The sequence below is a fragment of the Vipera berus genome, assembly GCF_964194415.1.
Source record: "Vipera berus genome assembly, chromosome: 1".
In the NCBI taxonomy this organism is placed as follows: Eukaryota; Metazoa; Chordata; class Lepidosauria; order Squamata; family Viperidae; genus Vipera; species Vipera berus.
In genome coordinates this window covers 303356043-303369702 of record NC_138202.1, presented here as the reverse complement: position 1 = coordinate 303369702, position 13660 = coordinate 303356043, and the positions used below count along the sequence as shown (strand labels likewise).

At 38.9% G+C, this 13660-nt stretch overlaps 1 protein-coding gene across 1 annotated transcript; it reads left to right on the top strand.

Moving 5' to 3' along the window:
• Nucleotides 1-1700: 1700 nt before the first annotated feature.
• PCARE (photoreceptor cilium actin regulator) lies at nt 1701-13170 on the top strand (the record flags this gene model as incomplete). Its single annotated transcript, XM_081312707.1, has 2 exons — nt 1701-5326; nt 13041-13170. The coding sequence occupies 2 exons, from the start codon at nt 1701-1703 to the stop codon at nt 13168-13170; spliced, it is 3756 nt and encodes a 1251-aa protein (XP_081168833.1).
• Between the last annotated feature and the right edge of the window lie 490 nt (nt 13171-13660).

Here is a 13660-nt window from a genome sequence, read left to right as displayed (position 1 = left end):
TCATTCAATGATCTGAGTTCTACCATTATGACAGGAGAGACAAACCTTTCCTTTAATTTTCTCCATTTCATGATCAACTTAAGCCAGGGGTGTCAAACTCAATTTCATTGAGGGCCGCATCAGCATCGCGGTTGCCCTTAGGGGGCTGGGTGCGTATGGCCAGGGTGGGCGTGGCTAGAGTGCGTATGGCCTACTGGGTGAGCATGGCCAGCTCTACATCGTTCGCATCAAGGGTGCCTATGGGGGCCTGGGCAGGAGTAGGACAGATCTAAGGGTCTCTGGCAGAAGGAGGGTCTCTGGGCCATGGCCAAGGCAGTGGGGGCCATTCCCTCACTGTTTCCAGGATGGCTTCGCGGGCCACATGAAACCACTTCGCGGGCCGGATCTGGCCCCCGGGCCTTGTGTTTGACATGTCTGACTTAAGCCCATTGTCCTAGGTCCCCAATACTAGGTCCCCAGTATTGAATTCTTTCTGGGATTGAATGTAATCTACAGCATTTCTGTGATGTAAGAACTGTAAAATAACCAGGATCCTGGAAAAATAAAGATTATTCATAATAATTCAAGCATTTACATTAGAATAGATCTACCATGACTGTGAGGTGTTTCACCAGCTTGTTCTTGATCAAGAATCTGATCTGTATTCAGACTGACAACATCTCTTATTTGTACAGGCTGTAAAGTGATTGGGAACCCCTTCAAGATCATATAAAGGGCATTTTCATTAGACTAATCAACTGCACCTGGTTGCATTAATCCAGCCTTTGGGCAAGAGAAGATTACTGAGCGCTCTTTTGATGCTGAGAGACATCACTCTGGTGAATAATTCATAGTCTCCCATGAACTGCTGCAGGTGCTCTTGCACTTGAAGAAATCAAAGCAGAGCTGGGGGAAAAAGTGCATGCTGAATTGGGATCATTATTTAACTCTGAAAAATAGAATTATGCAAAATAGCTTTATCACTTTGGAAACTTAAAAAGGAGGAGAGCTAAAACTATTCAAAGCATTCTTGGAGAAAGTCTTCAAGGAATTGAATGCTTGCTTATGCTGATCTTGAGATGGGATAAGACTGAACGGCTTAATAAGCTTTTCAATGCCATTTTCTTTGGCTTTGTAGATTGTGTTTCTTCCTAATTGGCATTAGTCATCCAAGGTCATGTTCAGTCCTTTTAGGTGACCGTGCAGTAGTATTTTGCCTTGGAACTGACTTACAACTGCATTTGTCTTTGGAATTTCAGATCCCAAAGAAAGTTTAGAAATGAAATACAATGAGAACACATTGCAGTTGGCCATAAGCCAATTTGTAAAATGCAGTGCATAACAGGAATTGTCCTGTTCCAAGCGCAACAAACTAGCTGTGGGCTTCTTATCCTAATTAGCTTAAATCCTTCTTTCTGGTTGACATCTGTTAAGGCAGAAGCAAGAGACATAAGCACTCTTAATCTCCTAGCTCAGTTGAAAATGCCACAGATATTTTTCATAAGGGAAACTGTTCAAGGGGAGAATACACTGACCAAGCTGGGACTGGAGTTTTCTTAATAAGCAGGCAATCTGCAAAGCAGTGGTTCTTCAAGATGCTTTCCTCAAAAAATGCCAGCTCCCAACATCAGCTAAACTTGTGAGTTTTCATTTTTTTTTCATCTTTGCTTAATTTATTGGCTATCTTTCAGTGGTAAAGAAACTTGGGAAGACAGAGCACAATGGGTTGTACTCCTTCACGTAGTGATATTGTTAAGAATCCTGAAACAAAGTTGATGGATAAAAGAATTACATTAGTTGACCAAGGAGGTGAAGGGTTTTCATTTCCTTTGCTGATCAAAGGCTCCTCTTCTCGTGATACTGAAGGAATAAGACAGGAGGAGGCTCAGCTTAAAGTTCACTTCTTCAAAAATTTATCAAATGAAGAGAAGGATGTTAATTTCTATTCCTCATCTGAGGATCCTTTGCTATCTGAGCTGGACCAGGAAGAGAAAGAAATTGAAATGATAGCCTCAGAGACTGAGATAGCCATTTCTGAATCAAAGAAGTTAAACAAAGACAAACACATGGCAGAAGCAATTATGATTAAAAAGCAAAAAAGTTGTGAGTCAGAAAAGGTTGATGCTACCATCGGAGATAAAAGTGAAAACAGCAAAAATCAAAAACCCAAAAATGGGAAGAAGCAAAGGAACAGGCAGGGAAAACCAGGGCGTCCTTGCAAAATTAAAGAGAAATCCAGTTCTTCTGTAGGTCAGCCTGAGAAAAAGGTAGATTTCCCAGATGCTCTTGTTAAGGCCCATCAAAACGCATATGCATATCTCAATCCTAATATTGCCAAATATGAGGCTATGTTATCCATGGCAGATCAGGTTACTGAAACACAACTAATTGTGCAACAGTTGGTGAACTTTTTGCTCTTTCGTTTTGATGGAATCAACCACCTTTTAGAAGAAATTACTGAAGATGGAGAAGATCTGCTCAAAGAAGTGGGAGAAAACCTGGTTTGGCCAGCTGGCAAAGAAAATCCAAAAGAGCAGCCAGATCTTTTGCAACAATTACTACAATACACTGTCAACAAAATGCAGTTGTTAAATGGAACTGTGGCCTCTTTAGCCTCCGATGTCCTGCAGGAGTCTTGCAACTTTTTGCAGTCTGCAAGTACCAGCTTAGAAGAAAAAATGAAAACAAAGCAACATCTTGATGAACGCTTGGTCAGGATAATAAAGAATCTTGAAGAATCTGCAGTTGGATCTTCCCATCATTACCTTGATGATATGACTCTTTATTCTGAAGATAGTGGAATAGGCATTGACAATGAATCAGTGAAAGATCTGAATATTATTGATAGGCATGGAATGGAAACAAATTGTGAGACCATTCATAAATGTCCATGCAACTCCAGGGATGGTATAAGCATGTCCCAAGACTGTGTGTTGGAAAAACAGTTGAAGAATATATCTTACTCACCTCCACAGACAAGGAATGTAATATCATCATCTGAGGTAGTAGCATCAAAAAGTAGATCTGCTTTTTTCCAACATCAAAATATCTTGGAAACCTTTAACTCTGGGCACTGTGATATAACCCAGGAAAGTAATAGCTTCAAACAGAATGAATTGGGTAGCATTTCCTCCACAAATGAAGACAGTAGTGCCAACAGTTTAACTGAGGAAGAATGTGACTCTATAAGTCTGTCTGAAAAAGAAAAAAATGCTTTATCTAAAAGATCTATATCTTTTCCTGCAGCAAGAGAGAATAGACAGAAGTCTTCTACCAAACAAATAGATAGCGCAGATAATGAGATGATTCTCAAAATGAAAGACGCCATTAGCGAAAAGATAAAATTTATTCCAGCTAAATGTTGGCAAAGGGCATGGATGGAAGATGAAAATGGAAAAGAATTTCCGAGACCTAGTACAGGTTCTGGGGGCCATAAGACACGGATTAAACAGAAACGGACTAGGTCTGAGGTGTCTCTCAAAAGTCATGCTGAGGACCCAACTCTTTTGGAACTTCAAAGAACTCAAAAAGATCTTGACAGAAGGCTAGAATTATTTTATCAATTAAATGGAAAAGAGGAAATCAATGATACATTGGAAATATTGAATACAAAAGAACTGTCTGACCCAGAATATTTTGAGCATGTTACTCACAGAACTTCCACTAATAAACTGAAAGCATCTCTTGCTAAAAATTTCAATATACTGCCTGATCCTTCATGTAGACATAATGAAAATGTAAAATGTAAAAAATCGATCACAACTGGCATGTCTTCAAAAGATTTGATAGCTAAAAAAGAACATTCTTCTGGGACCCCCAAACCAAACACTCCATGTAAATCTGTGAAAAAGTTAATTGAAACATTTAGCCCACCTGAAAGTCTGGTGAAACCCTCAAGCTTAAGAACATTGGGCCCAATAAAATGTGTCAGAAAGTTTGGACTTCAAAGCATTTCTCCCAACCTTCCACTTCCCAAAGGATTTGTGCCCTTAAATCACAAACATAAAGTTTCACCATTAGAAGATACCAGTTGCAAAAACATCAGAACTAGACTTTGTACTCTTAGTGATAATAGTTCAATGGAACTTGCAAGTGGCTATGATACAAATGAGGATTCTAGTGAGATTGATATAGAAAACCTACCTCCTCCACCACCTGAAATGTTAATGGAAATTTTACATGAATCAACTGAATCTTCAGGAGATATAAAAATGGAAGAAAGCTATTTGGAAGTAGCTGATAAGATTGCCAGAGCAGATGAACAGTCCACCACCAAGAAAATGACACAGATTTCTCCACGGATGAAACTTTCCCTCTTTTCACTTGACTTGTTACCAAATAAGAATCTCAGCAATTCCCCAGCTGTCAACAAAGCACCAAATAATGGGGTAGATACCATACCAAATAAATGTTTTTTGGAGTTGAATGCAACTCATATGTCTGATTGCCGCAAAAGGGAAGATGAAATGGAAAAAGTTGCAGATCTATATAAACAGTCTTGTAAAATAATACCTCTTACACATCCTAAAGAGACATCAGAGCCAAATGGGAGCAATCTGGGAAACATGAGTAACAGTGAAGGTCCTTTACCTGAAAAGCAAACTTCTCCTGATTTATTAAAGAAAAATGAGAAAACATCAAGTTTCATCAGCCGAGTATCCCCTGTAAGAATACCACCTTCCTCACCTCCCAATCAGAAGAGATTTCCAAGCCCACCACTTAATTACAGAGCTATTAATCAAGTTTCTTCTTCCATTCTACATCAGCAACCTAGTCCCTCAACTCACTCCAGGTCAACAAGTTCCCCAGTACAGAGGAAAGTGATTTCCCCACTTCCTCAGCAAAATCTCTCTAATCCTCCAGTGATACGCAAACAACAAAGCTCCCAGAATCAAAAGGTGTCCAATCTACCATGCCATGATCAAGAAGCAAGCCCACCACCTTTTGCAACTACTCCTTCTCCATCCATTTCCCCATCTCAGTTTCATAGATGTTTACAAAACAATATGGATTCCAAGGATGAGCCACATTCTGCCTCCTCAAAGGTTGTTGGCAATGCTCACTCAATATTTTGTCTAGCTACTTCTTCTTTATTTGAAGCCAAGCCAGTGATGTCATCAAACATCAACCCAATGGGAGTGTCTATGGCCCAGCCTGAAGTCTCAACATCTGTAAGGAGAAATAGCATGCAGCTCAGGCAACTTGTGGATCAACAGAGGATGATCAACAGTGCCACTAGTCCTCAGCCTTGCCTCAGAAGGAGCTTCTCTGACCACAGGCCTGGATTCCAGCTTCCACTGCCAGTTTTTGTTACAGCAGAGAGCGACCCTGTGCTTAACCAAGCAAGGTAAGAAGTCTTAATATCAAAGCCTTTTAATTGCATTTAAATGTATAGTCTGATTGTCAGAATCCTCATGGTTTATAATTCATAGCTCTTTTCTGACAAGCCACTGTTCCAGTACGTAAAGGCTTATAGAATAGGGGCACATCTCCTTGTGGTACACCTGCACATTGTTTTTAATAGTACATAATCATCCTGCCCTAATTTCTGATATATTCTGAGTACACAGGCAGTGTGACATTACCTTTGGCCAGGCTGCTTCCTTATTGAGTTTCCATGTGATGCTATTGTGAGAACTATTTCAAATGTTCTCATCTCTGAAACTGACTAGCTGGCTATAGTTCTTTTCTGGGTAGCTACATTTCACAAAGTTATGCTGAAGCTAACAGCTCTGAACCAGTTGAAGAAAAGGTAGTGTGCTGATATAATAAACAGGTTTGCAAAGGGAGAAATTTTGCTTATTACTTGATAATATTCTTCTTTTAGTTATCTCTACTGGCCTAGGTGTTTTAAATATATTTCATAGTCTAAATTCTTCTTGGTAGTCTTACTATTTTACCATGGCTGATGAAGCGTGCTGAGTTTTCTTGTGTTTCTTTACTCATTGTTGTTGATTGTTCTGGAATCTCTTCATGTGAAAAAGTGTTCCAGTATTTAAAAATCTAAGAATCTTAATAGAGCTGCAATTGAAACTGAGCAAACAGTATATGATGCAGCTGCTAAAAAGATCAGCACAGTGCTTGGCTGTATCTGCAAAAGCATTAAATGCAAACCATGAAAGGTAACTGTTGTTCTTTGTGGGGTTAGGCCACACTTAGAATATGATGACCAGGATAGTTGGGCAGATTTAAAGGAGAAATCTAAGAGGATATATAATAGTTGTCCAGGAATATCTTAAAGTTTGTCACCTGCAGAAGAGAGAAAAGTTATTCTCTGTTGCAACCAAGAAAATAAGGACTAGCAGATTGAAATTAAAAAGAAGATATATTTATGCTCAGCAACAGTAGGAATTTCCTAACCAGCATTGCTGGAGAAGGGAAGAGTATACCAAGATTTGCAGTGGCCCCTTCTTAATTGTAGGTTTTCAAATAGGAGGTGAAGAAGATACTTTAGTGGATCCTGAGTTAAAGAGTAGGTTGAGCTAGATCAGTGTTTCTCAACCTCAAGAACTTTAAGGTGCATGGACTTAAGTTCCCAGAATTCCCCAGCATACTGGCTAGGAAATTCTGAGGTTTCGAGTCTATATAACTTAAAGTTGCTGAGATTGAGAAATGCTGTACTATATGATGCACAATATATAGCCTCTTCCAACCTGTACATTATATGATTGTATGCATTTTGTTTACCAAATCATGTTAATGTGACAAAGCAGGCACAATATTATTAATAATGGAGGCTCTACTCATTCATTATTATGCCTCTGTTTATACAACCAATCCTTGGTTATATAAATAGAGGCATAGAGTCAAAAATCATGTGAAGTATTAGTACTGCTTTATAAAGCCCTAATAAGGCCACATCTGGAATCACAAAACCACATCCAGTTTTGGTCACCACATTACAAAAAAGATGTTGAGACTTTGGAAAAGTGCAAAGAAGAGCAACTAAGATGATTAAAGGCCTGGAGACTACAATGTATGAAGAACGGTTGCAGGATTTGGGTTGGCCAGTCTAGAGAAAAGAAGGACTAGGGGTGCCATGATGGCAGTATTCCAGTATTTGAGGGGCTGCCACAAAGAAGAGGGGGGTCAACTTATTTTCCAAAGCACTAGAGGGTAGGACAAGAAACAATGGATGGAAACTAATCAAGGAGAGAAGCAACCTGGAATAAAGGAGAAACTTCCTAACAGTGAGGACAATTAACCAGTGGAACAGTTTGCCATCAGAATTTTTTTTAATCCCATTTATATCCCGCCCTTCTCCGAAGACTCAGGGGCAGCTTACAATCTAAAGCACAAGTCAATGTGCTTAGCAATTGCCTTCATTCTATGTGTATGCCTGCTTATTAGTTTAGTTTAGTTTAGTTTTATTTGATTTCTATACCGCCCTTCTCCCTAGGGACTCAGGGCGGTTCACAGGGCATATATAAATAACGATACAAAAGTTAAAAGGAAATTAAACCAGTGCCCAGTTAAAAAACAATAATAAAGTACTAAAAAACACCAATTTAAAAACCCATATTCCCCCATCAGGCCAGACCAGCTAATTCAAATAAGTGGGTCTTCAGCCCGCGGCAGAAGGTTCGGAGGTCTGATGCCATCCGGAGCTCAACCAGCAGTTGGTTCCATAATGCCGGAGCGCCCACAGAGAAGGCCCTACCCCTGGGGGCCACCAGTCGGCATTCCCTGACCGGAGGCACCCTGAGGAGGCCCTCTCTGTGGGCACGTACTGGGCGGAGGGAAGTTGACGCCGGCAGCAGGTGGTCCTCGAGGTAACCCGGACCCATGCCATGTAAGGACTTAAAGATCATGACCCCCCCCAAGCGGCATTGTTACAAAGTCAGCTTATTGCCCCCAACAATCTGGGTCCTCATTTTACTTACCTCGGAAGGATGGAAGGCTGAGTCAACCTAGAGCCTGGTGGGACTTGAACCTGCACTAATTGCAGGCAGCTGGGGTTACTTAAGGAGGCCTTAGCCCACTGCTCCACCAAGGCTCTTGTGGGTGCTTCATCACAGGTGGTTTTTAAAAAGAGACTGGACAGTCACTTGTTTGAAATGAGATAAGATCTCCTGCTTGAGCAGGGGCTGGACTAGAAGACCTCCAAGATCCAGCTCTGTTCTGATTAATTGTAATCTTGTGACAACCAGTAAAACCCTCAGGGGAAGTCTACTCAGAGACTGTGTAATTACTGCTTCTATTTTATTATGGCCATTTTTTATTTTTATTTTTGAAAGAGGAAAGAGGCCTTAGTTGTTTTTTTTAAATCAGCTATCTTCAAGCTTGGATTCAGCTTGATAGCTTTTAAACAAATAAATGGGGGGGGGACTGTTTGACAGATTATTACATCAACAAGCTGGGAAACAGTTTTCTACTGAACATTTACACTCTCATCAGATTCAGCAGTATAACAAAAACAATGTGTCAGTGGCCCCAAATTAGAACTGTATAGTACAGTAATGTCCATTAACAGTTTCCTGACAGTTTCCTTTCCCTGAAAAACAAGGGAACAGACTTCCAGACGTTGAAGCTAAGGGTGCCAGCAAACCTCTGTAATGGTATGGAAAGAAGAGGTAGATTAGATTATTCTTCACTTGGTCATTAGTTAAAATCGGACACAGCATGAAGAAACACTACAAAACCATATCATATTTGAGCATTTTATTTTAGGCTAATGAATACCAGATTAAAATCTTCCACTGATATAATGATTGGGCTAGCCTCCTTAAGTAACACCAGCTGCCTGCAATTAGTGCAGGTTCGAGTCCCACCAGGCTCAAGGTTGACTCAGCCTTCCATCCTTCCGAGGTAGGTAAAATGAGGACCCAGATTGTTGGGGGCAATTAAGCTGACTTTGTAATAATGCCGCTTGGGGTGTGTGTGTGTGAAAGCCCTAACAAGCAGGCATATACATAGAATGAAGGCTACTGCTAAGTTTGTAAGCCGCCCTGAGTCTTCGGAGAAGGGCGGGATATAAATGGAATTAAAATAAAATAAATAAAAATAAAATCAAATATTTTGCTTAATGTTAAGACATCATATCCAAACATAGCCAGAGTAAAATTAGTATTATTGTTATTGTTTCCAAATTCTCAAGAAACCAGTCTTTAAACTATGGGAATAGGCTTCTAAATCACTGGGGTATGGATATACATAAAAACATAATATAAAAGTATATTATGTTATAAAATATTATTTTAAGGTTACATTTATTAATAAAAGTAATCCATGTAAAAAAGATTACTGTAAATAAAATGTGTAAAAATTCAATTTATGTACAAAACCTGGATGTAGATATATGTCTATACTAAGTTTCTACATATTTATATAGATGCTCTCTTTATTTTTAGTCTAAAAAAATCTGTTCTATCTGCCATAATTCAATTTTTTAAAGTTTCCTATCATTATTTTACTCCAATAATCCAAAATATATTATGATTTATTTTACTATATGTGAGAATCAACATACAAAGGCATTTTGCTGTATAAATAGTATAAAATATGGAACTTTCCTAATAAAAGTAACCTACCTTACTGATAAGGACTTAAGACAATTTTTAGGAAGTGTATATATGTAGAAGGAAACATTGGGTAATTGTGGTAATACATAACTGCAGTAAGAGGAAATGCTAAAAGCAATTCTGATTGGAGAACATGAAATTAATGTCTAAATCATTCCTTGCCACTTAATTTTACATTGTGATGCAGCCACTCATGCTCTAAAGATTTTCATTAGGTTTTGTCCATCTGCATTGTGATTTTTCTCTTTTATGGTTACTTTTAGGCAACTGGCTATGTAGGTTTGAAACTGGCTGACCTTTTCCATGTAGTTTCTTTACCTAATTTACCCCTTGAAGGGGACAAAATGTTCCACCCTCATTCAATTTGGGAATAGAATGGAGTAGGAACAACAGCACCACTTCCCCCCTACACACACACACACACACACACACACACACACACACAACATTAAAGTAATAAAAACAATGAAAAGAATGGCCACATAAGAACCTTTTATGATACAGGCCGGAAAAACCTATAAGGTATCCAATGGTAACAGAACAGCAATGCAACTGACCCAACCTGAAACTATTATGTCTGTTGTTTTACTGTCTGATCTTTCCTGTATCCCTGTCAAAACAGACATGGAAGATGGATCCCAGAAGCAGGAAGGGGCCTTCCCATGGCAGTTAAGGTGGTTAACAGGAATTAGAGTGATCTTTCCCTCAATAACAATAATAGAATCAGAAGGGACATATGAGGTCTTCTAGTCCCACCCCCTGCTTAGGCAAGAAGCCTATACCATTTCAGACAAATGGTTGTCCAGTCTCTTCTTAAAAACTTCCAGTGTTGGAGCATTCACAACTTCTGGAGGCAGATTGATCCACTGATTAATTGTTCTGTCAGGAAATTTCTCCTTAGTTCTAGGTTGCTTCTCTTAGTTTCCATCCGTTGCTTCTTGTCCTCCCTTCAAGTGGTTTGGAAAATAGCTTGACTCCCTCTTTGTGGCAACTCCTGAGATACTGGAACACTGCTATCATGTCACCCATAGACCTTCTCTTCATTAAGTTAGACATACTCAATTTCAGCAACCGTTCTTTATATGTTTTAGCCTCCAATCCCCTATACCATTTCAGACAAATGGCGGTCTAGTCTCTTTTTAAAAACTTCCAGTGTTGGAGTATTCACCGCTTCTGGAGGCAGGTTGTTCCAATGGTTAATTGTTCTAACTGTCAGGAAGTTTCTCCTTAGTCCTAGGTTGTTTCTCTTAGTTTCCATCCATTGCTTCTTATCCTCCCTTCAAGTGCTTTGAAAAATAGATTGACTCCCTCTTCTTTGTGGCAGCCCCTGATACTGGAACACTGCTATCATGTGTCCCCCTCCCCACATCCTTCTCTTCATTAAACTAGACATACCCAATTCCAGCAACTGTTCCTTATATGTTTTAGCCTCCAGTCACCTAATCATCTTTGTTGTTCTTCTCTGTACTCTTTCTACAGTCTCAACATCTTTTTTACATCATGGTGACCAAAACTGGATGCAGTATTCCAGGTGTGGCCTTACCAAGGCATTGTAAAGTGGTATTAACACTTCACGTGATCTTGATTCTATCCCTCTGTTAATGCAACCTAGCACTGTGTTGGCTTTTTGGGCAGCTGCAGCACACTGCTGGCTCATATTTAAGTGATTATCCACTAGGTCTCCGAGATCCGTCTCTCAGATCCCTTGAATGTATGAATAATCTCATTCTTGTTAAAGCATGTTTGGTTGTATTGACAAAGTTGTGTAAGAAGAGGATATGTGTTACGCTAAAATGGAATGCCTAAGACAATTTTAGGCAGCCTCAACTATATGTTGAGGAATGAGATGAAGGCAACAACATAAGAACTGGCACAAAAGTGTGGTTCCTGGGGCATGTTCATGCTGTGGCTAAGAGGATGCAATGATGAGACCTTAATGATGTACATTCTTTTGTTGTTGTATTATTCTGTTAAAAGTAGTATTCAATTATGAATTTGGATTATTTTTCTCTATCAACCATCATAACTCACTGTAGTTTTGTTCTGTACCAGCCTGCTACCGGCAGGGACAACCCCTTTACAAACGGCAAGAGGCTGGAATTAAGCCTGCCAAATTTATTAACATAAAACAGAGCAAAACAAGACACCAACCATGAAACAGGAGCTATGAAACAGGAACTATTCAAGCGGTTGCCTTCAGCAAACCAGCCCTCCCACGCATTCCCCTTTTATACAGTTCAGGGCGTGGCTTCTCTCTGCCTCCTTCCGAGGTGCCCCATTGCCTTCCTCTGTTTACTCTTGATTGACTGCCTCCTGCGTCGGGCGTCCTTGAACAGGGCCAGCTGTGGGTCATCTTCATCCACGCTGTCAGGCTCACACAGCTGGGTCTCCGTCGTGACCAGGTGGGAGGGGCCTGGCTGAGGGCTCTCATCAGCAAGCTCTTCAACACCCCCCTCCTCCTCTGAGTCGTCCGACCCAACTGCCGAACCCACAGGCTGACCCTGAATCACAGCATGTTTTACTGAAGATATTTAGTAAATTCCCTTTTTCATTGCCTCTAAAAATTTAACAGAAACATATATGACAGTTTATATGCACTAAAGAGGTTACCTAGTTTGGGTAATGAAGTGTCTTCAAGAAAACAACCAAACACACTCTGAGCACTAAGGACCTCTCGTTTTAACCCTGAGCTACATACAGTATATTGTCCTTCACTGGTAGTATGTATGCCAGTTTTAAATAAGATGACTACATGTGTATGTATATATATATATATATATATATATATATATATATATATATATATATATATATATATATATATATATATATATATATATATATATATATATATATATATATATATATATATATCTCCTATGGTTCTAACAAAATTCAGGAAAATTGAATGATACACGTAAAATTCAACATCCTGATAATCTCAGTTTGCCTAGTTATGGTAGAATGCTTGAAAAAAAATTACATTAGCTGTTAATGTAGATCACATCTTTGTTCCAGAAGTTCATACATAGCACTTTTTCTACCATTTTTTTCCATAACAACCCTATGAAGCACACTAGTATGAAACTACAATTGGTCAAAAATCAGTCAATAAGCTTTCATGATTGTAAATAAACAATACATGATCTACTACACTATACATGCACAGAAGTCTCTAAACACTTCTGGGCATAAACTAATGGGCATGCTGGACAATTACTAATAATTCTAACAGAGTTGTAATTTCAGTGCCTTTCAAACATTCCTGCTTTTTACATAAAAAGAATATTTTAAAAATCCATTCTATGAATATGTGTTTAATGTGTGCATGTTTTATGTAGGTCACTGAAATATAATATTTGGAATGCAAAATGTTTGTGCTAGGAATTCTTGTCCTCCAGGGATAATTTTATTGATCTTTTTTACAAAGAAATTGGAATTAAAAATGAATTGATAATTTTCTTCCTTTCCTAGATTAACGCAACTTCTCTGTTATTTTATTTGAAATATTAAATTTCATTAGGCTTTTTTTTTTTGCAGCATGGAAAATGGCCTCTTAAAGGAAGGAAATTCTTGGAAAAGCAAATATTTCTCTGAGGGAAAAGGAATAGGCAAGTCATCTTCTTATCCTGAACTCTACATTGTGGGCCAAGGACTCCAGAAGGCCTAAGTGGAAGTAGTAAGATTGGAAGAAGTCAAAGTCCAGACTGAGGATATCTACATGTTGTCCTATGGAACTTGCATTCTTTTTATTAATTATATCAGAGTTGCATTCCTTTTACTAACTATATCAGAGAAGACAAAATATTTGGTAGAATTTGACAGCTTAACATTGTGAGGTTCTAAAATGCATATAGAGCTCACAGCTTAGAAAATAGAGTATCTATTCAAAATATGGAAAGATCAATATTTGCAAGTCAGTGTTGTGAGCCACAGAAAGCATGTAAAATGCCAGACATCTGCTATACAACACCTCATTTCAGATAACTCTGATAAAGCAATTATCGGAGTTAAGGAATGACAAGGGAAAGCAACCGCTGAAAACATCTGGTGTAGGAGTCTCCTTTATCACTTACATTTTTATGAAAGTTTGTTATTAAACTAAGAAAAAAGACTGCCATGGGGACTGAGTATGCCTATTCCACAAAGGGACGCCATTG